The 27,083-nt window shown below is 41.4% G+C and overlaps 1 protein-coding gene across 1 annotated transcript in view; it reads left to right on the top strand.

Annotated features, from left to right (window-relative positions):
• Positions 1-27,083, top strand: part of LOC109931476 (TBC1 domain family, member 2B) — a 154,202-nt gene that overhangs the window by 25,790 nt on the left and 101,329 nt on the right. The window contains exon 2 of the mRNA XM_048617018.1: positions 10,922-11,072. Coding sequence (XP_048472975.1) covers positions 10,922-11,072 — 151 coding nt within the window. The remainder of the gene's footprint in view (positions 1-10,921; positions 11,073-27,083) is intronic.

The following is a 27,083-nucleotide window of genomic DNA, read 5'->3' as shown; positions in this document are numbered from 1 at the left end:
ATTTCTGATGAAGGGTCTAGGCCCGAAACGTCAGCCTTTCTGCTCCTGTGATGCTGCTTGGCCTGCTGTGTTCATCCAGCTCTCCACCTTGTTGTCTCGGATTCTCCAGCATCTGCAGTTCCTACTATCTCTGTTGCAGAGAATTGACTAGTGCATGGGATTGGCACTGTTCTTTGAGGCAAAAGGTGAGAATTCAGAAGGCTATATTGCCTTACCAGTACCAGGATTTAGGGCATCAGCTTAGGGCTGGCAATGAATGTACAAATGGGAGGGGAAATTTGCAGTCATTATGGTCCATGCCAGTACCAATGACAGAGGCAGGACAAGGAAAGAGGGTAATATGAGGAGCTAGACATTTTAAAAAAAATTGATTTACAAAGCCTCAAGAAAATTGGTATAGGGCAAATAAGGTTAAAGAAATGAATGTGTGGCTTAAAGACAGGAGTGGGAAAAGTGCGTTCTGGTTTGTGGGGCACTGGCACCACTACAACTGAATGTGGGATCTGTACCATTCGGGCAGTTACACCTGAATTGTGCTGGTGTTGATGTTGTAGCAAATCTCAAGTTGGACAGTAGAGCGGTCTTTAGAGTAAATAGTGACGAAGAAGTCAAATTGGGGCAAATGAGTTGAATCAGAGTGGAGAAAGGTTTTAATATGGGAAATGGTAAGCAGATTGTCTTAGGAATGGACAGAATGCAAATTTTTATGCAGGGATGTGGGCCAGCAGTTATTGCCCAATCTTAATTGATTTATTGTTGTCACCTGTACCAAGATACAGTGAAAAGTGTTGTTTGCATACCGTATAAAGTGTATCAAAGTAGGAGAACAGAGTGCAGAATACAGTGTTACAGATACAGAGATGGTGCAGAGAAAGAGAGCAGAATTAACATTTGAGGTCTGTCCGACAACAGCAGGGAAGAAGCTGTTCTTGAATCTGTCTGTACGTCTGTTCAAACTTTTACATCTGCTTGATGGAAGAGTGTAACCAGGTGAGAGGGGTCTTTGATTATGTTGGTTATTTTCCTGAGGCAGTGGAATGTATAGATGAAATCAATGGATGGAAGGCTAGTTTGTGTGATGTACTGGGCTGTGCTCAGATTCTCTGTAGTTTCTTGCAGTCTTGGGAAGAGCAGTCGCCATACCAAACTGTGATGCATCCAGAAAGAATGCTTTCTATGGTGTACCTATGAAAATTAGTAAGAGTACTTATGGACATGCTAAATTTCCTTAGTTTCCAGAGGAAGTAGAGACATTGTTGTGCTTTCTTGACTGTCACAATGACATGGGTGGACCAGGACAGATTGTTGGTGATCATCACTCCCAGAAACTTGATACTCTTGACCATCTCCACCTCAGTACCGTTGATGCAGACAGGGGCATGCCCTCCGCTCCACTTTCCTGCAGTCAATGATCAGCTTCTTTGTTTTGCCAACATTGATGGAGAGATTGTTGTCTTTACACCATGCCACTAAGCATACAACCTCTTTTCTGTATTCTGACTCATTGTTTGAGATCCAACCTACAACAGCGGTGTTGTCAGCAAAACTTGTAAATGGAGTTGGGGCAGAATTTGGTCACAGTTGAGTGTATAAGGAATACAATAGGGGGCTGAGTACACAGCCTTGTGGGGCACCAGTGTTGAGGATTATGGTTAAGGAGATGTTGCATATTTTTGCCAGTTGCAGTCTACAGGTCAGGAAGTCGAATAGGAGTTGATACCTAGGTCTTAATGTTTAGAGATGAGTTTGTTTGGGATTATGGTGTTGAAGGCAGAGCTGTAGTCAATAAATAGGAGCCTGATGTACATATCCTTGTTATCCAGATGTTCCAGGGATGAATGTAAGGCCAGGTAGATGACACCTACTGTGGACCTGTTGCAGTGGCAGGCGAAATGCAAGGGATCAAGGCAATCTTGGAGGGTGGAGCATTTCAAAGCACTTCATAATTATGGAGGTCAGAGCCGCTGGGCAGTAGCCATTGAGCCACATTGCATGATTTTTCTTTGGCACGGATGATGGTGGTCTTCGTGAAGCAGGTGGAGGACTTCAGATTGTATTAGGGTGAGGTTAAAGATGTCTGTGAATAATCCCGCCAGCTGGTCTGAACAGGATCCGAGCGTACAGCCAGGGACTCCATTTGGGCCAGTCGCTTCGGGTTCACTTTCAAGAAGGCTGACCTAACATCTGCAGCAGTGACCATGTGTACAGTGCATCTAAAACTGTTGGAATAGGTGACGTTATTTCACTGACTTTCTGTTCAAAATGAATGTAGAATGCATTGAGCTTGTTGGGTAGGGATGTACTGTTGCCCATAATTCTGTTTGACTTTGTTTTGTGACCTGTTATGTTGTGTAAGCCTCGTCACAAATGACGGGTATCCATGTGGTTAGTCTGAGTATCAAGCTTAGTTTGGTATCGCCTCTTGGTGTCTCTGGCCTTATGAAGATCATATCTGGATTTCCTGGTAAGTCAGGGTTGCCTGACTTGAACGCCTCAGACCTGGACTTCAGTAAGAAGTGGATCTCCCTGTTCACCCATGGTTGCAAGTTGGGGAACATGTGGATTAAATTCTTCGGCATGCAGCCTTCTACATACTTACTAATGAAGTCTGTAATGGTAGTGGCATACTCGTTTAGGTTGGCCACTGAATTCTTGAATATGGACCGGTCCACTGATTCTAAGCAGTCCTGAAGAAAGCCTTCCATTGCCTCAGACCAATGCTGTACTACGTTCTGTACTGGGTCCTCATGCTTCAATTCCTGCTTGTAAGCTGGGAGGAGGAGTATTGTGATCTGATTTTCCAAAATGTGGACAGGGATAGAGCGGTAGGCATCTTTGGTTGTAAAGCAAGGGTCAAGAAGGTTTGGATCTCTGGGACAGGAGATGTGTTGATGGTAGTTTGGTCGCACATTCTTGAGGTTGGCCCGGTTGAAGTCACCAGATATGATGCACGAGCCCTTGCAGTATTCTGTGTCAAGACTGTTTGTAGCATTATATACTTAATCAAGTGCACTCTTCACTTCCACATGGGGTGGACTGCAGATCACTGTCGGGATAGTGGAGGTGAACGTGCACAGCAGGTAGCAGGGACAGCACTTTACTATAAGATACTCTAAGGCCCAGGGAAACTGTAACTCACCAGGCCTCCACGTCTGAGCACCAGGAGGGGTTGATTAGGAAGCAGATCCCCACCGCCCTTTGCCTTGCCCGAGTATACCGAGTTGTCCATTTCAATGTACTGAGAAGCCCTCAGGTTGTAACGCACAGTCCAGTGCAGCAGGCGCGAGCCATGTCTGTAAAACAGAGTAGTCTCTGCATTCCCTTTAGAGGGTGAATCTAGCTTCAATTGCTTTCGAAGGTGGTGGCCTTCATGAATTCATTCAAGGTCCATTTGGTTTAGGTACCTCCTAACTGCTGCATTTTTATTTTCAGCTACTTTTATAATAAATTCCTTTGCTACTACTTTGCTGTTGTGTAAACCAGGTTTAGTGAAACAAGTGAATCTGCAAATCATTTTGAATGTGGCTGGCAAGCCAGTTGGGTGAGGGAGGCAGTTGAAATATCAGGGAGTGAAAATCATAGTCTCAAAGTAAGAGATTGTTCACGCTGAGTTGAGGAAAAGTTTCTTCAATCGGAGAGTTGTGAATGTTTGGAATAATCCAACATGGAGAGTGTGAATGTACAGTCATTGACAATATTCAGGGTTGAGATCAATAGATATATGGGGCCTGAGGGGATTAGATTGTCACAAAACTTTATTTCTGGTAACTGGGGGAGAGCTGGGAGGGCTATTAAAATACAGAGGCAGCAGTTGCTTCTTTCAAAGCTGTAAAAGGGATGTGAGAGGTACGAAGTCACAACTAGAATGACCTGATTAACCCTTACAGTTAACATTAAAAGCTCTCAAACTGCAGCAAACAAAAGAACATCTGGTGTAGATTTTAAAGACTTCAAATGCAATTAGTAGCATAGTTTACAGATGGAATGCTTTTAAGTTTTGACAAATTCCTTTCGGAATATAGTTGTGTAGCAAAAAGCTTATTTTACTGAAATCCACAATTAAAAAGCTTTCCTTGTTCTTGAGAATTATTTCTGTGTTGGGGGCAGCTAAGGGGTAGTCGTATTGTTGATGGACTAGTAACCCAGAAACCTCAGTGATGTCCTGGTACCTAGGTTTGATTCTCACTATGGCGGAGGATGGAATTTGAATTCAATAATAATCTAGAATTAAGATTAATCATTGTCAGAAAAGCCCATTTGTTTCACTTGTGTCCTTTAGCAAAGGAAAATGGCCTTCCATACCTGATCTAGCCTACGTGTGACTCCAGACCATATCAAAGTGAATCTTTACTATACTTTGTAAGGGCCTAGTAAGCCTCTTAATGTTTATAAAACCACTTTTAAAAAATCTGAAAAAAGGGAATGAAACTAGATGGACCGCCTGGCATGGAATGCATCGAAAACAGTGGCAAACTCAACCCTGTAAAGTCCTCCTAAGCAAAATCTGGGGACCGGTGCCAAAATTGGGAGAGCTGCCTCATTAGACCATTCAAGCCTGACATGTATTCTCAGAATCATGTCCTAGGCAAACACGATCCTCGTTCCTGGGATAAGCCCTCTTCCTCCAGTAGACAGACCCAGTAAAGGTGGCAATACAGTTGTACACAATCTGGAGGAAGCTTCCCTTGGAAGTCCTAAAAATTGACTCTGGACATCAGATCAAACATGGGTGAGGAAATCTCCTGGTGATCAGCACATCGCCCCACCCTTGACTGATGAATACACACTCCTCTGTTGTATTTCACTGAGGATAGCGAGGGTTCAGAATGTACTGTATGTAGGGCACTTCAAAGTCTATTACCAAGAGTGTTTCGGCAGCGATGAAGTATAGATGGAGATCAAGTTTGAAAGTAAGCTGGATGTGACTATGCGCATCTAGTACCTAGTAGTAAAAATTAGTGTAGGGGATGACACAACTACTTTGGAGCTCAAAACATAAGCTTGTACACAGACGACCGGAACTGAAGGATGCAGATCTTCACTGTCCACGATCTTTAACCTTTTTTGTTCGCACGAGATTTCAAAATTAAAATTCTTTAAAAGAACACTTTTTTTAAAATCTGTTCAGAGATGTTATTACGTACCTCTAGAGCAGATGGGATTTGAATCATGGCCTCCCAGTCCAGGACTAGGGATGCTACCACGGCACCACAAGAGGGCAAGAACAGCTTGTTCCTGAACGATTGATTGTAATGTGTTCAGAGATGTGATGAGTTCTTCCGATTTGTAAATGAACTTTGCTGAAAATTCCAGTGTTCTGTGATAATGTAACATTTTAGGGTAGACTCATATCCAAAGGAATGTTAGATTTCATAGTTTGAAGGTTATATGCCCCTCTGCCCAGAGATAAGTGGGGCTAGTTACATGGTTTTCAGTAGGTCATTCAAGACAGTTCAAGGGTCACTGAAAAGAAGTTCAAAGGGACAATGAGACGAAAAGTCAGTGAGTATTGTGAGAGGGGGAAAAAGAGAAGGAAACTCCTTGTTAGCATGCTTTTAACTATGCTGTGGGGAAGACAACCGAACTACATGTATTCTATATCTGGGACTTGGTTCAGAGCAGTTGGATATTTCTGTGCTGTTCGAACTGCAGGAAGATTTAAGATTTAGTGTTCGAATTGAGACTCCAGAAAAGCTGTGGCGGCTTGGAAGTAATGATGTGCCTCTAAAAGTTCAGTACAGCTAGGAGTGGGGGTTGAAAAGCCCAGAAGCAGTATTTTCTTAATGCAACTGAGCAAGATTGGAGCTTGGTAGTAAAAGCAGAGGCAGGACTGGGTCAGTGAAGTCAGTTTTTACTGAAGAGCTGGAGTGTGCTTATAAGTGAACACTGCATGCAGTTTTGGAGTCCAGTGAGATTTAGCCCCAGGGAAGTGATCAACCAGAATTGGAGGTAGCAACAACTGTAGATGCTCGAGTCCAAGTCAGTACTGTGTGGAGCTGGAGGAACAGTTCTTGCTATCTACTAGTCACTGAAACCCTACTGCGAAGCCTGTTTCAAGGATGCCCACCTTGAAGAAATTGTCCTCCTGCCTCCAAAAATATCTCGGTGGATCTCTCTCCCACTGCAACCCACTGGTGATCTCCTCCACCCTGAAGCTCTTCGACCATGTACTGAAACAAACCTGTTACTACAGCCACGTCTCGTTTGTCAGTACCTGTCTAAGCAGCTGGCTCATCTCCCATGGACTCCAAACAGCATTCAGGCCATCCCAATTTGGACTGAACCGTGACAGTACATTCAGAGACTCCAGAAACTGTTTTCTCTGTGAATTCTCAGCTCTGCGCTCGCACTACAGTCAGCCCTACCCAAGCTCAGAGCCTCTTTCCCAGATTTGCAAAGGACCTCTACTGTTTTTCATTCTATGCAGAATCCACACTCTCAACAAATGCTTTTTCTCTGCCCTGTCAGTCATCAAGGGTCGTTAGTACACCAAGTGTGCTTGTGCTTGTGCTTGTGCTTGCCTCCAAACACAGACGACCTTCACTACTATAGACCCCATTCCTATCCACAACCACCTCCTTAATTCACCTGGTGCCATTAACCACACAGTTACCTTGGCAGCTCCCACAAAATGAAGGAAAGCCCAGTCCTGATGAAGGGTATAAACCCGAAATATTGACTTTCCTGCTCCTCTGCTGCTGTTCCTCCAGCTCCACACTGTATTGAACCAGAATGGGAACAATCATCAAGGCAGTCTGTCATCAAACAGGGTCTTTTGAAGGGCAGATCATTGAAAGTATAGAATTGTAAATGCTTGTGAAGTTTAATGAGATTTGACAACCCACCATATCGTTAACATCTGAACAATTTGTTGAGAAAACTCTCAGATCTGCTGTCTTCACATTTGATTTGATACGAGGCGTGGCTGTTCTGGTGTTAGAATGACATTCTACAGTGTAGATTATATTACTGTTGTATCATTGTTGAGTAAAGTTTATTGCTATTGGTTCAAAACTGGAATATTGAAGCTTTATTCTCCTAGTAGGTCCCTTGGATCTTGCACTGGGTGATGGCAGATGTGTAGAGCATCAAGATAAATGAACCAACTTTGATATTGTTTTCTCTTTGTCAAATTGGTTACTGCATTTTAGCCAGTTTTATTCAGTATTCTGGTAGATCCTTTACTAACTGGCTCTAAATGGATGGTTTTTGACTGTGAACAATCTAGAATGCAGCAGTTACAGATCTGTCTAAGATATCTTCGAGCAGGTTGTTTGCTAAAAAATTAGGCTCCAAAATAAATGAGCTCAGAATCCGTGGAGATGACCCATGGTAACATTTGTGTGGTAACATATCGTGCTTATTACTGTTACTTGGAAATTACGTTGTATTAATTAACCAAAAAGAATCTGATCATAACTAATATGGGTTAACGAAAGCCTCCCCTCATGTAATAACTTGCCTGTCTTTGGAAAGATTGAAATCATACATGAAATACTGGTTCAGGTGTTTTTCATTCCCTGGGTATGTGCATCTCTCTGGCAAGGCCAGCAATTATTGCCCAACCCTCTTTATTCTTGAAAAGAAGGTGGCGAGCTGCTGACTTGAACAGTGTAGTTTAGGCACTCAGTGCTGGTAGGGAGGGTGCTTTAGAATTTTGACTCAGCCGCAATAATATAGTTCCAATTCTTCACTCGTGGGATGAAGGCATTGCTGGCTAGTCCAGCATTTATTGACTCTCCCTAATTGTTTGAGTCAGCAATACTGCTGTGGGTCTGGAGTCACGTAGGCCAGACTAGGTAAAGATGACAGTTTCCTTCCCTAAAGGATGTTACTGAACCAGATCGGTTTCCTGACAATCGATTCATGGTCATTATTCGACTTTTAACTCCAGATTTTTATTGATTTCAAATTCCACCATCTGCCATGGCAGGATTTGAACCTGGGTACCCAGAACACTACCTAGGTCTCTGGGTTAACAGTCCAGCAATAATAGCACTTGGCCACACTGCACTCTGCAGGCAATCTGAAGCTGGCAATAGTCCCATGAACCTGTTTTCTTCCAAAGTGTGATATGGGTCTGGCTTTCGGAGATGCTGTCAATGATCACAAGGTTAAGCTACCATGTTAGAATATTGTGAAAGGCAGCATAGGGCAATGTAAAGACCATATAAGGGAGCAACTGATACTGCTGAACAAATCTATGGCCAAGCCTGAATGTGTAACAGCAGGATGACCAGTTAGCAGTGATAATTCCTGTTAATTGGTGACACTGACCAGGGCAGAATTTTGAAGAATGGTGGTTATAAATGGGGACCGTATTTAACTGGTTAACTTTTTTTAAAGTTGGGTTCATCATTGGCATCGGGAGATAAAACTTGTTGACGAGGAGAAGTTAATTACGAAAAGCACTATTAACCAGATAATGACTAGATGTAATTAATTTTTTAGGGAGCAGAAGACTGATTTCATAGAATCCCTACAGTGTGGAAACAACCATTGGGCCCATTGAGTCCACACCGACCATCCGAAGAACATCTCACCCAGACCCATAACCTATCCTATCCTGTAACCCTGAATTTCTCATGGCTAATCCATCTAACCCAGACGTCCCTGGACACTATGGGCTATTAGCAGAGCCAATCCATTGGACTGTGGGAGGAAACTGGACCACCCCAGAGAAAATCAATGCAAATACGGGGAGAATTTACAAACTCCACGTAGACCATCATCCGAGGTGGAATTGGACCTGGGTCCCTGGTACCATGAGGCAGCAGCACTAACCACTGTGCCACCGTGCTTCCCTATGGAAAAATGATTCTGAAGAGGATTAGATTTGATCCTGGTGTTGTCTTCAAACTACTTTTCAGCATGCTTTCAAGGTTAAATTCTGTGATTATCATGAAGTCTTTACCCTAACCTTTAGGCAAACAGAATATAAAGTACCATAATTCCAGAATCATGACACTGTAGTGGAAAGTGCCAATTGTCATACCATGTAAAACTTCCATTTCTTTGTATCCTCCTTTATGCCCTTTTTACAACTTACCCTCCTTACTGTCTTCGTGTCATGTGTAAATTTAGCAATCATACTTTGTGCCTCATCCAGTAATTTGTATGAATTATAAAAATTTCAGGCCCCACCATTATTACACTTTGTTCAGAGACTTTCTCTTTAAATATATGACGTGTGAGTTCCTGATCCCTCGCATTTTTCAGTATCTTTTTCATGCCACTGAAAGTCTGTACATTTGCTCAACTTCACCTCAGATAAAGTTTGTCTTCTATTTTGAAATGTGGGAGGTTCTGTCAATGCCACTTGCTAACTTTCGGAAAAGCAAACATATCTGGTGTGAAATATTTTGTTGCAGTTCTAAGAAATCAAGTGTTAAAACTTCACATGAGCAGAAGTACCACCATTTCTGCAAGGCAGGGATCAGCATGGCGCAATAGACTTCTTTAAACCACAAAAGTAAATAAGGGTTGCTGTCAATATTAAATCAACATCCTGTGTTAGCACACTCAATTTTTTTTTCTAATCAACCTGTTCAGAGAGGGCGACACAGTGGCTCTGGTTAGCACTGCTGCCTCTCCACTCCAAGGACCTGGGTTCGATTCCACACTTGGGCGACTGTCTGTATGGAGTTTGCAAGTTCTCCCTCTGCGTGGGTTTCCTCAGGGTGCTCCGGTTTCCTTCCACAGTCCAAAGATGTGCAGGCTAGGTGGATTGGCCATGCTAAATTGCCCATAGTGTCCAGGGATGTGCAGATTAGCTAGGTTATGGGGAATGGGTCTGGGTGGGATGCTCTGAGGGTTGGCGTGGAATTGTTGGGCCGAAGGGCCTGTTTACACACTGTAGTGATTCTATGATCTATGATGTCATTGCACACCAATGGATCAGGTGGGATTTGAGCCAGCTATCCAGCAGTTCTCTCATAGCAACATGTGATCAGATTTTTAATGATTTTCAATGTTTTGTTTAAGCGAGTGAAATGTAAAATTCCAGATGTGCATGAAATAATACATTAGCTTGTGGGTTTTTTGATAACATCACTTCATAAAGATCACGGCAAGCAGTGTGCATTATTTTTCAGTTTGGTTACAGTGCTCAGATTACTGGGCTTTGTTTTAAAGCACCCCCCCACGCCCCGTCATTCATTGTGAAGATATTAAATGGAGAATAGACAGTAAATTTTCACCAGCTGATTAATGTTCTGATAGGCCATAACATCAATGTTACCTTTTTGTCGTAACCATCTTTATTCCAGTTTGGCCAGTAGGATTCAATGGGCTCCCATGATCAATACAGTAATATGAATAGGCAACTATACCCACTGTGAGTATCCTGATGCATGCCAAGCTAGACTCAGAGCTGTAGCTTCCACTTTGGGGGGGTGGGGGTGGTGTCTGTCTGATGTTTGGATTTGAACCTAGGACTTCTGAGTCCATCAAACAGATCATGACTTATTTGTATCACAACATTACAGTACTTTATAATTGTCATACTTTAGGAAGTGTAATATATTTTAAAACAGATCCAACATTTCCTTATATCTGAGGTAAAGATGACCAACTATGGAAGCTATCAATAATTTAAAACAGGTGTAGAAAAGCACTTGGGTCCGAGCTTTACTTTGCTACCTACTTAAGTTCAGGAGACTGGATTTGAATCCAATCAGTGCTCCCCTGCCATTAATCAATCCTGTACATCATGCCTTGACAGATGGTCATTTGTGGAACCTTTGCAAATATTGACTTGAATGTAGTGGCTGGTCCATGAGTTTAGCTAGGTAAGTCTGTCAGCCCTGTGACAGAATGCCTTGCTTAACGTGGGTCTCTTTAGTTGCTTCAATTGTCACGAGACTTCAGTGAAAAAATGTACGGCATTTGTGTTTTATAATTTTGTTTTGCATTATAACAGGCTCCCAGTGCACAAGCAATGAGATACTGGCTACAAGAATTACAGCAGAAGAGGTGGGAATTCAGTAATAATGGTACTGCTGGATCAAGAGACAATAGAGTATCACCCCCACTCCCTTACTCAACTACTGGTCTAGTTGCTAAAGACGTAGGTAAGTCCTGAAAACGTCAGTTCCAACAGAGATTTACTGTTTGTTTCCAAGGTGTAAAATGTAAGTAACTTGTGCATGAAGTAATTTGTTTTGCTGAAAGATCATTTGGGTTTTTAAAAAATAAAGCATATTTGTAAAAAGGTATTACAAAAAAGTCACTCAGTTATCATAGATAATATCTGAGCCTTGAATTTTGATAAGCAATGGAAAATCTGATCTCCCTTGTCCCAACATGAACATTTTTATTAGGGTGTAACTTTCCACCTGGAGGTTAGTAACATAACCTCCTGGCTTGCTTTGGCAACACATTGAAAGTTGCATCACAGACATGGTGGTTAAGAAGGTGTTTAGCATGCTTGCCTTCACTGCTCTGATCAATGAGTATATGAGTTAAGACGTCATGTTGCTGTTATATAGGACGTTGATTAGGCCACTTTTGGAATGCAGTTCTGGTTGCCCTGCTGTAGGAAGGATATTATTGAATTAGAGAGGGTTCAGAAAAGATTTACCAGGATGTTGATGGGACTGGAGGGTTTGAGTTGTAAGGAGAGGCTGGATAGGCTGGGACTTTTTTCACTGGAGCACAGGAGGTTGAGGGGCCTTATAGAAGTTTATAAAATCGTGAGGGGCAGAGATAAGGTAAACAGCAAATTGTCTGTCTTTTCGCTAGGACAGGGGATTTCAAAACTAGAGGGCATATTTCTAAGGTGAGAGGAGGAAGATTTAAAAGGGGCCTGAGAGGCAACTTTTTCCACGCAGATTAGTTCACGTGTGGAATGAACTGCCAGAGGAAGTCATAGATGCAGATATAGTTAAACATATAAAAGATATTTGGACAGGTTCATGAATAGGAAAGGTTTGGAGGGATATGGGTCAAATGCAGGCAAATGGGACTAGTATAGTTTGGGGAGCTTGTTCGGCGTGGATGAGTTGGACTGAAGTGTCTGTTTCCATGCTGTATGACTCTGACTTTATGACACACTGAACCTGGAAGATACAGAAAAGATTAGCGTGGCCCATGTGCTTTTTCCTCTTCCCCCTCCAAACCAGGGTACTGCATTCTCACTCTAAGCTGGAGAATCATGGCTCCTTGAACTCTGGAAGCAACAACCAGACTGAAGATGAAACCCCTATCAATCCATTCTGTGAGCTGCAGGTTTAAAAATGATTGCTCTTGGCTTTCAATATAAATTTTCAACTGTCATTAAAATGATCTTTAGGGAATAAAAATTCTGTTTATTTTGCACTGTAACTTGGCAGCTAAGTCGTAATGAGATTCCCATTCTTAAAGTGACTCTTAACAACCTGGCCCGAGGGGTACCACAAGTTTCGACCTCCGATACACCCAAAATTGCAGCCTTTCTGCAAGGGAATCATGGATGTACATACGAATTAGAAGTGCATATAGCCCACCTGCTTCCTTCAGCCTGCTACTCATTTAATAAGGCTATAGTTGATCTAATTACTGGACATTCCCACCTATTCCTAGTATTGGTTAATCCCTTGCATATCAAGAATCTATTCACTTATGCCTTAAAAATATTCAGATTCTGTTTCTGCAGCTTATTAAGAAAAGGTTCCAAAGATTCATGAGCTTCTGAGGAAAAATGTCTACTTCTATCTGTTTTGAATGGGCAACCCCTTATTTTTAAACATTGACCCTCCAGTTCTTTCTCTTGCAGCGGTAGAATCCTTTCTATATGCATTCTGTCATAACCCCTCAGGATCTGTTAAGTTTCCCATACTGTTCTAAAGCCAGGGCATAACCTATCCAACCTTTTCTTATAAGGCAACGTATCCATTCCAATTATTAGTAAATGCAGGTGAAGCGGTTCCTTCCTTAAGGAGACTGATACTGTAAGAAGTGGTAAGGTATATTCTCAATGATGAGATTACTAAACCATAAGTTACTCATATATTCAATTCCCTTTGTGATAAACAATAGTATTCCATTAGCTTTCCTAATTACTTGCTGTACTTGTATACTAACCCTTTGTGATTCATACAGTTGGACACACAGATGAGATCTGCAATCTGTCATTATTTATGTAATATACTTTTGTATTCTACCTGCTAAAATGGACAATTTTGTATTTTGGCCCCAGTATCCTCCATTTGCCAGATCTTTGCCCAGTCACTTCACCTACTACATCCATTTGTAGCCTCCTTAGTTCTTCCCACAACTTCCTTTCCTATCTGTTGTGCCATGAATAAACTTAGCAACAATACTTTCAATTTCTTCATCAGTCATTTAGGTAAATTGTAAAAACTTGAGACCCCAGCAGTGACCTGTGGCACACTATGCATTATATACTGTAAACCTTAAAAAGACCCATTTATGCCATCTGTTTCCTGTTGGGTAGCCAAACCTTTACTCTTATCAATATGAGCCTATACTGTGAGGTTCTCTGCAGTGACCTTTGATGTTTTGGTTGGAAGTGATAGACTAGTCTTATTAAAAGTAGACTAATAATCCAGATATCCATCTGGGGTAGGGGTTCAAATCTCATGATGGTAGATGTCGGAATTTGCATTCAACAAAAATAAAACCGGAATTAAAAGTCTCATGATGAACATTGTCGATTGTCAGAAAAACTCATTTAGTTCACTAATGTCCTTTAGGGAAGGAAAGCTAGTATTGCCTTTTTGTGACTTCAGACCCACGGCAACGTGGTTGACTCCTAACTGCTGTCAGGCAATTAAGGATGGGCAATAATTGTTGGACTAGCCAGCAATGCCCGCATTCCTAAAAATATCATACCTGTGATGTGGGCATCACTGACTCTGCTAACATTTATTGCCCATCCCAAGCTGAACTTGAAAAGGTGATGAGCTGCCTCCTTGAACAGCTGCAGTCCATTTGATTATAGGTACGCCCACTAGGAAAGGTATTCCAGGATTTAGACCCAGGAATGGCAATGTATTCCAAGTCAGAATGGTGAGTAGCTTGGAGGGGATCTTGCAGGTGGTGGTGTTTCCGTGTCTCTGCTACCCTTGTCCTTAGAAATGCCAGTGGTCATGAGTTTGTAACAATTCTTGGTGAATTTCTGCAGTTCTCCCTGTAGAATTTATACAGTGCTGATACTGAATAGTGGTGGAGGGAGTGAACTTTTGTGAATGTGAACCAGGCAGGCTGTTTAGTCCTGAATGGTGTCAAGTTTCTTTAGTATTGTTGTGATCCAGGCAAGTGGATCTTGCTCCTTATGTATGCCTTGTAGGTGGTGGACAGACTTTGGGGAATCGGAGCATGAGTTACTTAAACTGAACTGGACTAACCATTTAAATATTCTGGTCATTGGTAACCTCACAGTCAACGTTCCCTTTAATTATTTTTTTCTGCTGCACACGTTCGAGGTCATGGAAAGTGTCTTCCGAAAGTAGAAGAAAGTGCACATTGGCACACCGATTAGTCTGTACGGAACTTCTTAAGCTACTCTGAGGAACTCCAGTAGAGATGAATGAAACTGAGATGACTGACCTCCAACAACTGCAACCATCTTCGTATGAGCCAGGTATGACTCCAACCGCAGTCTTGCCAGGGCTCCTTGAAGCCACACTCTGTGGAATGTGGCCATGCTGTCAAGGGCAGTCACTGTCACTTCATCTTTGAAATTCAACGTTTTTGTCCAATTTTAAACTAGGCTCAGGAGCTTAGTGGCCCTGATGAAACCTAACCTGAATGCCATTGAGCAGCACTGGCATGTTGCCTTAGCAAATGCCTCTGGAAACCCAAGCACAGTACATCTGGTAACCCTTTTTCCACACCATGTTACTTCAAAAAACCTCAACAGATTGGTTAGCCATAATTTCTCTTCCACAAAATGTTGATTCTGCCTGATTAGCTTGAACTTGTGTTTTATCAAGACACCTGGATCCTTATTAGCTTTTAATATTTTCCCAATGACCAGCGTTAAGCTAACTGTCCTGTTTCTGCTTTTGTGTCTCTGTTTTTATTTTTTTACTGCTTTTCATTCTAATAGCTCCTTCCCTGAATCTAGGAAATTTTAGAAAATTAAAATCAATGCGTCAGCTCTCTTAGAAGTACCTTCATGTAAGGCCCTACCATGGAATGTTCTATGTTTGGACTTTAAGTATATTATGAAGAGGATAAGAAAGTTTCATCTAGTATCAAAGTTATAACATTATTGAGGTAACAGTCCACTATTTGCATAACTGCTGAGCTATTTGGTCGATGTCCAAGAAAGTACAGTTCCTAGTGCCAGAGCAAGATCTTGTTTGTATTAAATGATACATTTTATCATGACCCACTAGGGGTGTGTTGGAAATCAAGCCCCTGGCGTTGTTGCTAATGTGATGAGATTTAGTCAAACTGTCAAAATTCTCCACTTTACCTGACTGTTGAACTCAAATTAAAGAAAAAACTCTCAAGTTTTCTGTACTTAACAAGAAAATGATTGTTTATTCTGAGCAAATTGTCTTTAAGTTAGAAACAGAAAATGCTGCCTTATAACTGTATAACTTAAATTCTGCCCCTTCTGAAATTCCCCTTTCACAAACAGATGTACAGGCAGACAAGACATGGGTATGAAGGGCGCAAAAAGATTTTAAAAATGTGGTGAAAACAGTTCAGTCACAGAATCCCTACAGTGTGGAAACAGGCCATTTGGCCCAACAAGTCCATACCAACTCTCCAAAGAGCATCCCATCCCTGTAACCCTACATTTCCCACGGCTAATTTCCCCTAGCCTATACATCCCTGGACACTAGGGGCAATTTAGCATGGCCAGTCCACTTAAACTGCACATCTTTGGACTGTGGGAGGAAACTGGAGCACACAGAGGAAACCCACGCAGACACGGGGAGAATGTGCAAACTCCGCACAGACAGTTGCCTGAGGCTGGAATCGAACCCTGGTCCCTGGTGCTGTGAGGCAGCAGTGCTAACCACTGAGCCAATGTGCCACCACATTTTTTTTAAAAGCCTTCATTTTGGAAGTAGGCCCAACCCATTGTGACCTCACCTTACAGAAATTAGCCCCCGTGCGGTCCAGTTCTATGGCGCTAGTCTGAACCTCAGGATTCAATGAGCTGTTTTCTTTGGATTTCATCCAGTTTTTCCAATAGTGTGTCACAGTGGCTCAGTGGTTAGCACTGCTGCTTCACAGTGCCAGGATTCCAGGATCAATTGCACCCTCTGGCAAGTATCTGTATAGAGTTTGCGTGGTCTCCCCATTTCTGTGTGGGTTTTGTCTGGCTGCACCGCTTTCCTCCCTCAGTCTAAGGATGTGCACGGTAGGTGATCTGGCCATGCTAAATTGCCTAGTGTCCAGGATGTGCAGGCTAGATCGATTAGCTGTAGTAAATTCAGGGTTATAGGGATGGGCTGGGGGTGTGGGGTCTGGGTCGGAGTGGGTTGCTCTTTGTAGGGTTGGTGTAGACTGGATGGGCAGAATGGCCTATTTCCACACTGTAGGGATTCTAACTCCTTTTAGTTCTTTGCTGTGGACACAAGGTTGCTTGTTCGTTGATGCTGATATTCTTTCGTTCACTAGTTGAGAATTTGACTTAAATGTCTGAGGGTGTTTTACTCCTTTCAACAGAGTTTTAGCAGTAGAAACATGAGTGAAAGAGCTAGAGACTTTCTAATATCTGCATGACTGGGACAAGAATCGTAAATTGTAGTGCTTTCACCTTGCACACGAGAGATTACTCTGCACTGGTCCCCCACAAGCCATGGTCACCTGGTCAGGAGCAAATCGAAATATTACTGCCAGACAATTGCCCTGGCAAACAGAAACCAGAAATGAGATGATCAGCTCCAATGGACCCCAGAGTTTAAATAACACGCGGGAAGATACAACAACATTTCATCGGAGTGCGCTGATGATGTTACCCAGCAGGGTAATGAAACGTCTGAAAAATAATGACCCAGCTTGGCAAGCGAGCCAACCACAGCATCCATAACCCGAGCTACAAATCTACTCAAAAACCTTAAATTGCCCCCTAGTTCAGAATCCATTGGCTCCATGGTGTCTGCTTTGCTGCCTTTTTTCAGGAAAAGACTCAAATATGCTCCAGTAAACAACATTTTTAAAAAGTTCAGACATCTCTTTGCGTGCTCCTGTTGGATTAAAGCAGCATTTTTTTAGCCCTCAGTCCAAAAATAAGGGAATAAAGTGATCTTTATGGTAGGTGCGAAGGTATTGAAGTAGAGAAAAACTAGAAAGGACTGAAAGGTAACTTGTGTCAGCACTTTTGCTCAGAAAAAAATCTGTTTTTTCTGCCCGTTTTAAAAAGTTGTGTGTTTCCTGTACTGTGTAATAGTTAGCCCACAAATTGCCAGGACTGGTTGATTAGAGCTGGCTTTACCTGATTAGATCTAGTTCTGTATATTTGTATGGGAACTTTCTACTGCTAGTCCATGATATCTATTTTTGCTTTCTAGTATGAGTTTTAATTTATACTTCCTTTGCTCCCCTATCTTAAAATCCTATTTCTGTATGAAAACAAAATACGAATTCTATAATTGGCTGTAATGGATTATTTTTGTCTGCAATGAGGGAAGTTAGATATCTGAGACACCATAATTGACTTTTTCTTGGTTAAGAATTCTCATTTCCCTCCTTCCCTTTTTTGGCCTCTTGCTTGTAGGGTCCAGTTAGGAGTGCTGACGTGGAATTCTTTTACAGTACAATTCTGGCTTCAGGATTCAAATCTCATTCCAGAAAACAGTTTGGATCCAAGTCTGCTTTCCTTTTTTCCATTTTCAAGAAACCATTTCAGCGAAAGCTTCACTGAAATCTGCTCCTAGCCTACAAATCGAGCAAGCGTTTCTTGTTTTTGACAGGTTTACAGCTGTAAAAAAGAGGCATGTTATATCACCTCATCACCCCTTGCATTCCTCAGTCTGAGTTCCCATTACAAGTATACCATCTTTATACAATTCCACAAGATATTGGAACAGAAGTAAGCCATTCTGCCCGTCTAGTCTGTCCCACTATTCAATGACATCATGGTTAATCTGTTCATTGTCAACTCTACTCTCCTGCCTTTCCTCAGAATTGTTGATTCCCTTACTAATAAAAAAAATCTATCTCAACCTTGAATATACTTAATGACACAGCTTCTACAACCCTCTGTTGTAAAGAATTTCACAGATTCACTACCCTTTTGAGAGAAGAAATTCCTTCTCATTCTTGTCATAACTGGGTGACTCCCTGCTTTGTAATGATGCCCTATGGTCCTAGACTCTTTCCCCCAAAGTGAAATAACTTCTCAATGTCTCCACTGTCAATCTTGTATGTTTCAGTAATGTTTTGTCTCGTTCTTCTAAACTCCAATCAGTACAGATCCAACCTACTTGTAAGAAAATCCCTCATGCCTGGGATCAACCCAGCGAAATACTCTGGACTGCTTCCAATGCTAGTGCACCCTTCCTTAGATAAGAGACCCAAAAATGTTCATGATATTCCAGCTGTGGTCTGTGCAGTGCCTTCTATAGTTTTAGCAAAACTTCCCCATATTTGTACGTACTCCATTCCCTTTGAAATTAAGGCCAACATCCCATTTGCCTTCCCTACTAAGTGCTGAATTTGTATGCTAGGTTTTTGTGATTTATGCATGAAGACCCCCCCAAATCCTCTGTGCAACTACTTCCTGCAGACTTTCCCCATTTAAATAATAATTGCTCCTATTTTCTTGACAAAGTCCACGATCTCAAATTTTCCCACATTAATATATATTGTAAACAATTGGGACCCCCAGCATTGATGTCTGTGACACTCCACTAGTTACAGGTTGCATCCTGAAAACGCCCACTCCCATCCCAAATCTATGTCTTGTATTAATGAGTCAATCCTCTATCCAAGCTAATGTACTACTGTTAACACCATGCCTCTTAGCTTAAGTAGGCTTAGGCTTTGCTGAAAGCCTTTTAATGGTTTATAATAGAACAGACATGTAACAATATAGCACAAGAACAGGCCCTTCAGCCCACCACGTCTGCATCAACTGTGATGCCATTCTAAACGGAACCCATCTGCCTGCACATGGTCTGTATCCCCCAGTTCTCTGCTGTTCATGTGCCTGTCTGAATGCCTCTTAAACACTGCTATCATATTTGCTTCTGTCAGCTCCCTTGGCAGTGCATTCCAGGCATTTACTGCCCTCTATGTAAAACAAAAAAACTGTCCTTGCACATCTCCTTTTAAATTTTCCCTCGTCACCTGAACCTATACGCTTTAGTATTTGGCATTTCTACCCTTGCAAAAAGAGTTTCCATCAATCCACCCTACCTGTGCCCTTCATTTTATCTAATTCTATATAACTCTGAAGTCATAACTCAGCTTCTGATGCTGTAGGGAAAACAATCCAAGTTTGTCCATCCTGTCCTTACAGTTAATGCATGCCAATCCAGGCAACATCCAGCTAAACCTCTTCTGCACCCCCTCCAAAGCCTCCGCATCCTTCATATTGTGTGGCGACCGGAACTGTGCACAGCATTCCAAATGTGACTTGACTGAAGTCTTATACAGTTGCAACGTGTCTTGTCAATTTTTATATTCAATGAAGGCATGCATGTTGTATGCCTTCTTTACTACTTTATTCACTTGTGTTGCCCTTTCAAGGATCTATGGATTTAGACCTCAAGATCTCTGTTTATCAATGCTCCTAAGGTCTGGCTATTGACTTCCCTGTTGCATCTGACCTCCCAAAGTGCATCATCTCTTGTAAATGTCTTTGTGAAATGCTTTGGTAATGACTTCTGTAGACATTAGCCACTATCCTACTCTCATCAATTATCTTTGTCACTTCTTCAACCAAATTTGAGACAAGACCTGCCCCCAACAAAGCCTTGCTGACTACCCCTAATAAGTCCATTCTTTTGCAAATGTGAGTAAATCCTTTGCCTAATAATCCTCTCCAGTAATTTCCGTACCACTGACGTAAGCCTCACCAGCCTCCAATTTTCTGGGTCATCCCTGTTGCTCTTAAACAAAGGAACAACATTAGTTATTTGCCACTCTTCTGGGGCCTCACCTGTGGCTGAAGAGGATTCAAAGATCTCTGTCAAGACTCCAGCAATCTCCTCCCTTGCCTCTTTCAGTATCCTGGCATAGATCCCTTGGGATTTGCCCACCTTAATGTTTTTTGAGATACCCAACCACACCACTTACTTAATAGTGACATGCCCTACAATATCAACATAGCCTTCCCTAATCTCACCGTCATCCATTACCTTATCCTTGGTAGATGCTGATGTGAAGTACTCATTAAGGATCTTACCCACTTCCTCTGGGTCCAGGCATAAATTCCCTCTTTTGTCCTTGAGTAGACATACCCATTTCCTAGCTACCCTCTTGCTTCTTATACCTTGGGATTCTCCTTAATCCTACTTGCTAAGGACATTTTATGGCCCTTTTTTACCCCTCCTAATTCCTTGTTTAAGTTCTCTCCCGTTTCCTTAATATTCCTCGAGGGCCTTGTCTGATTTCAGTTACCCTAACCATACATATGCTTCCTATTTCTTTTTGACGAAACTTCCAATGTCCCTTGTTCGGAGTTCCTGTATCTTGCCATCCTTATCTTTCATTCTCTCAGGAACATGCTTTCTCCCAATTTGGAACTTTTGCCAGCGGAGCAATCTTATTCTTATTCTTATTCATAATTGTTTTAAAACTTATGGAATTATGATCATGCTTCCCCCACTGAAGCTTTGATTACCTGGCCAAGCTCACTGCTCAATACAAGGTCTAATATGGCTCTGTCCCTAGTTGGACTATCTACATGTTGTTTCAAGAAACCCTCCTAACAAATACTGTGCCATCTAACCCCTGGCACTAATGGACTCCCAGTGAATATTGGAGAAGTTAAAATCGTCCACTACAACAAACTAGTTGCTTTAATATCTTTCCATGATCTGCCTATGTATCTGTTTCGCTACCTTATCTAATAGACTCTAATATAGGAAAGATAAGTCAGTTAGCCTGACCTTGATGGTTGGTAAGATTTTAGAGTCTGTTATTAAGGATGAGATTGTGGAGTATTTGGAAATGCATGGTAAAATAGAGCTGAGTCAGCACGGCTTCAACAAGGGAAGGTCATGCCTGAAAAAAATCTGTTGAATTCTTTGAGGAGGTAACGAGCAAGTTAGACAAAGGAGAGCCAATGGATGTGATCTGTCTGGATATACAGAAGGCCTTCGACAACAGGAGGGTCCTTAATAAGATAAGAGCCTATGATGTTAGTGACAAGGTATTGGCATGGATAGAGGATTAGGCTGACTGACAGAAGGCAGAGTAGGGATAAAGGAGTCTTCAGGATGGCAGCCGGTGACTAGTGGAGTTCCACAGTGGTCAGTGTTGGGACACAGCTATTCATGTTATACATTAACGATCTGTACAAAGGCACTGAGGGCATTATTGCTAAGTTTGCAGAATACACGTGTGTTGAGGAACAGGTAGTGTTGAGGAAGTGGGGAAGTTGCAGAAGGGCTTGGACAGGCTAGGCAAGTGGCAGCAGAGCAGCAGATGGAATATAATGTGGGAAAGTTTAAGCTGTGATGTACTTTGATAGGGAGAGTAGAGGCATGGACTATTTTCTAAATGGTTAAGGGTTTGGAAATCTGAAGCACAATGGGACTTAGGAGTCCTGAGTTCTGAGGACTGTCTTAAGGTTAGCATGCAGTTGGCAGTTAGTATTTGCGATGTTAGCATTCATTGCAAGACAGCTAGAATAAAACAGCAGAGATATACTGCTGAGGCTGTATAAAGATGTCGTCAGACTGCATTTGGAATATTGTGAGCAGTTTTGGGCCCCATACCTAAGGAAGGATGTGCTAGCCTTGCAGGGGGTCCAGATGAGGTTTACAATGATCCTGGGGACGAAGGGCTTGTCATATGAGGAGCGGTTGAGGACTCTTGGTCTTACTTGGAGTTTGTAAGGATTGGGGAGTGGGTGGAGGGGGGATAGTGTGGTGGAGGAGGGGAGGTGGAGGGAGCGGAATCTCATTGAAACTTACAGAATACTGATGGGCCTGGATAGAGTTGATGTAGGGAAGGTGTTCCTATTTGTAGGAGAGACTACAGCCCAAGAGCATAATATCAGTGAAGGGTCAACCCTTTAGAACTGACATGAGGAACTTTTTCAACCCCGGAGGGTAGTTAATCTGTGGAGGCCAAGTCATTGAATGTGTTTAAGACAGAGATACTTGATTGATAAGGGGATCAAGGATTGTGGGGAGAAGGCAGGAGAATGGGGTTGAGAAACGTAGCTATGATTGAATGGTAATGCAGACTTGATGGGCTGAGTGGTCTAATTCTGCTCCTATATCTTATCCTTATATTTGAGGAAATTCTTATTGACCACCTTGATGTTACTTGCAAGTTTACCCTCTTCGTTTTCCTCCTTTTTTTAAGTCATCTTTTGGCTTTTAAAATTTACCCAATCATTTTGCTTACCCACCAAACTTTTAACTTGATACTGTCTTTAATCTCCCTGGTTAACCATAGTTGGTTTCCTTTCTTGCAATGCTCCTTTCTCATTTGGATATATTATTGTATGTCATGAACTATTTTCTTAAATGATTGCCATTCATCCTCAGCCATCTTTGCTGCTAAACCCCTTTCCCAGTCCATTCCAGCTAGATCCATTCTCATTCCTTTGTGATTGTGCTTATTTACATTTAGCACAGTTGTTTTCAACTCAGATTTCTCTTTTTGAACCTGAATGCTAAATGGTTCCTGAAATCATTTAACTTCCTTCTACCCCAGTACTGGTGTTGGTGCACCATGAACTGAATTCTCACTGTGGTTTAATGATGTTTAGATAGAGACTTAGTTTGATCAGGAAGGCAGTTGTGTTGTGTCTGCTGAAGAATACATTGCTATAGAAAATGCCCAACTGTCTTTTAAAAGACAAAAAGGGCACATTTTTAGAGCCTTTATTATGAGGGTTGGTTTGGAAATACAGGATTTTCATTTTCATTAAAAACATAATTGAGACCAGCCATGCCTATAAACTGGTAGGTTAGTTTTGGATTGCCAATGGAATGCTTTTTATGCAATATCATTTAAAAGTTGGAATTGTCTTGTAGTACATTAATGGTGGCAGAATTCTACATTTGCACAGGAAGCACAGATATGGAGTGATGAGGATGGTGATAAAAAAAGCAATTGAGTTCAGCAGCCTTCCTGTTTGAGTTAGTGCCTGTACATGGCCAAATGATCAGAGCAACTCCTGCTTCTTTATACATTTTATTTTTTACGTGATCAACTGTACTAATCACTGTTACTGGTTTTGGATCAGAGCAATGCAAACCGATCAATGTTGGAGCTGATTAAATGCCAGTTCTTGTTTTATGAATGAATGTGCTCTAAAATTAAGGATATAAAACTGACACTTGCTTTCAATTAGATCTGTGTGCTAGTTTCCACACCTTGATCAGTGCTTGCTTGTGCGTTTCTGGTCCTGATGAGAGCATTTAATTTTGTGTTGGCCTCTTGGGCCCACTTTTGGAACTGACTTCACGTTGTCCAGATTCCATTCACCATGAATTGTTGAGGAAATTTTGAGTCCACTGGTCTGGAGATTTGAAACCAGGTCCTAGATGGATAATAGAGTGTTATAACCATTGCACTGATAAGATTATTATCGGTCAGCCACCTTTTTGCACATTTTTGAAAACGGGCTCTCAAAGAAGCAAAGGAGCCAACTCTGCAGCTGCTTTGGGAAAACTCATGATGGCATGCAATCTCATGATGCCATTAACTGTTTCTAATCCATCACTTATGACAGATATGGCCATATCTAAGTCAGACTCCCTATCCCCGTATTTACAACATAGTAAAATTAAAACATTCAAAGACCCTCAAAATTGACCCCAATGATTCCTAACCAGACTTTTTGAATAACCAATGCAAGACTTTGTGAATAATTGGTACCAGACACCTGGTTTATAGCTTAAACAAAAGAATTAACAATTTGTTATTTAATGCAATAGCTTTAGCTTAGCAAAGTTAAACAACAAGTTAATCTAATTGCTTTTTTAAAATTTAAATTCAATCTTCTTTGATTCTAGTCCCTCTTCTGCAAAGATAGACAAACAGACACAATTAAGGAATAAATCAACAGGAAAATGAGAGAGATAGAACGGACTAGTTCACTTCAGCTGGTTCCACAATCTATAAAATCACAGGCAAATAGGATAGTATCTTTCTGGGTTTCTGACAACACCAGTCGATGCAAATAGCTTCCAACAGGTTCTGTGGGATATCCATTTAATTCTTATAACTGAAATTCTATTTTCCAAACTTCCAATAAGTTGATAATGGGAGGATAACCAGAGAGCAATCAGATCTCCTTATAACAATTCTTCTGCCAAAAACACAGCTCAAAACCAGTGCAATCTTTGGTTTCTCTTTTCTCTTTCAACATTCTCTGGGCACCAACCTCCCTGTGAGGTCCCTGTTAACCTTAAAACATCTGCCATCTGTTTGAATATAATGCTTCTCTTGCATCAAAGCACTTATAGAGTACTTTGAGCAAGAATCAACCTGCAGTTAACTGCTAGGCCTGACCTCAAACAAATATAAGTTTGCTTGTTCTGTTTTTTTAAGAACAAGTTGCTCCTTGCAGCTCAGAGGTCAACTTCACCTCCCAGCTCATTGTTCATAACTCCAAACCAAAAGTAATCAAAACAATGAAAGTTTCAACCCACTAGACAAGATAATCTAAGCAGAAAATATGATAGAAAAGTTTGCTGTAGGTTTCTTAAGAATTCTGAGTGTTTCACAGTGGAATGTGAAGCTGCAGTCATACAGCATGGAAACAGATCCTTTGGTCCAACTCGCCCATGCCGACCAGATTTCTCACATTAAATCTGTTCCATTTGCCTGCATTTGGCCCACATCCCTCTAAACTTTTTCTATTCATGTACCAGTCCAAATGTCTTTTAAATGTTGGAATTGTACTTGCACCTACCACTTCCTGTGGCAGTTCATTCACACAATAACCACCCTCTGTGTGGGAAAAATTACCCCACAGCTCCCTTTTAAATCTTTCTCCTCTCACCTTAATTATGCCCAATCATTTTGAACTCCCCTACCCTAGGAAAAAGACCTTTTGCTATTCAGCTTATTTATGCCCCTCATGATTTTGTAAACCTCAGTAAGATCACCCCTCAACCTCTACACTCCAGTGGAAAAAGTCCTAGCCTATTCAGCTTCTCCTTATAACTCAAACCCTTTACTACTGGTACTTGTAAATCTTTTCTGCACCATCTCCAATTTAATAATATCCTTCATATGCCAGGGCGACCAGAACTGTATACAGTATTCCAAAAATGGCCCAACTAATGTCCTGTACAACCTCAACGTGTACTGAATGGTTTTGAGCAGTGAAGGCAAGGTGCCAAATGCCATCTTAGCTGCCTATCTGTGACACAATTTTCAAGGAATTATGCACTTGAACCCTTAGGTCTCTGCTTCCATCACTTTTTAAGGAAGGGAGTGACTCTGAATATTTTTAAAGCACAGATTAGATTTGCGATAAACAAGGAATGCAAGGCTATTGGGGTAGACAGGGATATGGAGGAACCAGATAAGTCATGATTTTATTGAATGGCAGAACAAGCTTGATGGGTTGAGTGGCCTATTTGTACTCCAAGGTTGTATGTTCATCTACTTTTTAGTGTTCTGAGACAGCACTTCCGGTTTTTGTTTATACCAATATTAAAAGGTTATTTTGGGTCACAACCAGGATCAGCCCATGGGAAGAATGTATTGTCAAGATGTTCAATTGCTCTGACGATTCACACATTTAAATAATAAACTGGATTATCTATTGAAAGTATTTTCATTGAGATGGTTGCAGAGAAATTTTAGGTATTGTATCAATTGAAACAAAGGCTTAAAATAACTATTGAAATAGTACAGGGAGTATCAGTCTAGCCAAATAATTAACAAACAAATAAATGGATCATTCTCAGGTTGTTATTACTGCCTACCACGAGGATCAATGCTGAGACTGCAGATTTTCACAATCTATATAAATCATTTGGATGAGACGACTAGTTTAGGAACAAGAGGCTCAACTCTTTAAGCCCGTTAAACAATTGAATTAGATAGTAATGATCTGTATATGAAATCAATTCATCAATTATGGTTTTATATTCCTTAATACTCTTGCCACACAAATCTGTCAGTCCAGTTTTAACATTTTAATTGATACCCAGCCTTTTGTTTTTTTGGTGTGGGGAAGAGGGTGGGGGAGGCGAGAGCAAGTTCCAGGTTTCCACTACTCTTACCCCACTTCAGAATTAGCAACTTCTGTGCTTGTTCAGACAATTGAGTTTCTCAATATTTCCTACTTCCTCATCATTTATAGATTAATTCTATCCATCATTTTTTGGACCCACTTTTGCGAATAAATGTGATCATTTTGAGCACAAAGGTTCACAAATGGCACCATGATGAATGACCAGTGTATTGTTGTGACATTTAACTATTTAAAGAATACTGATAGAGCTGTGTGCTCTTCCCTGAATAACTGCACAGGATCTTCACCTTTCTGAGCAAATGACCTCAGTTTACCCACTCATCTGAAGATGGTGCATTGTTTCACCAGGATGTCAGTTTGAATTGTGTGCTTATGTTCTTAGAGCAAAATGCACATTTTCAACTTTCATTCCTTTAGGAGTGATTGTATATTGACACATTGGAAAAAATTATAAAGCCATAAATATCTTTTGGTCTTAGAAATCTGCATGAACAGTTTCTTCAAAAGTTTGTAAAGTTGAACTATACTAGTTTTTCTTGCACGTTCTATTAACATTTAGAAGCCTGCAATGTTGGCTTGGGAAACAGCAGTATAATGAATGTCTGTACTAATATTATTATTACTTTCAAAAAAAAAAGTATTGTTGTGATCCCAGCTGAGGGTAAAACTGGATAAGTCAGATCCCAGATTGAAGCCTGACTTGATAGATCTGAAGTTTTAGAGCTGGATGAACACAGCAGGCCAGGCAGCATCAGAGGAGCAGGAAAGCTGACGT

This window comes from Rhincodon typus, chromosome 36, assembly GCF_021869965.1.
Source record: "Rhincodon typus isolate 14 chromosome 36, sRhiTyp1.1, whole genome shotgun sequence".
In the NCBI taxonomy this organism is placed as follows: domain Eukaryota; kingdom Metazoa; phylum Chordata; class Chondrichthyes; order Orectolobiformes; family Rhincodontidae; genus Rhincodon; species Rhincodon typus.
This window is presented reverse-complemented; position numbering and strand designations above follow the sequence as displayed.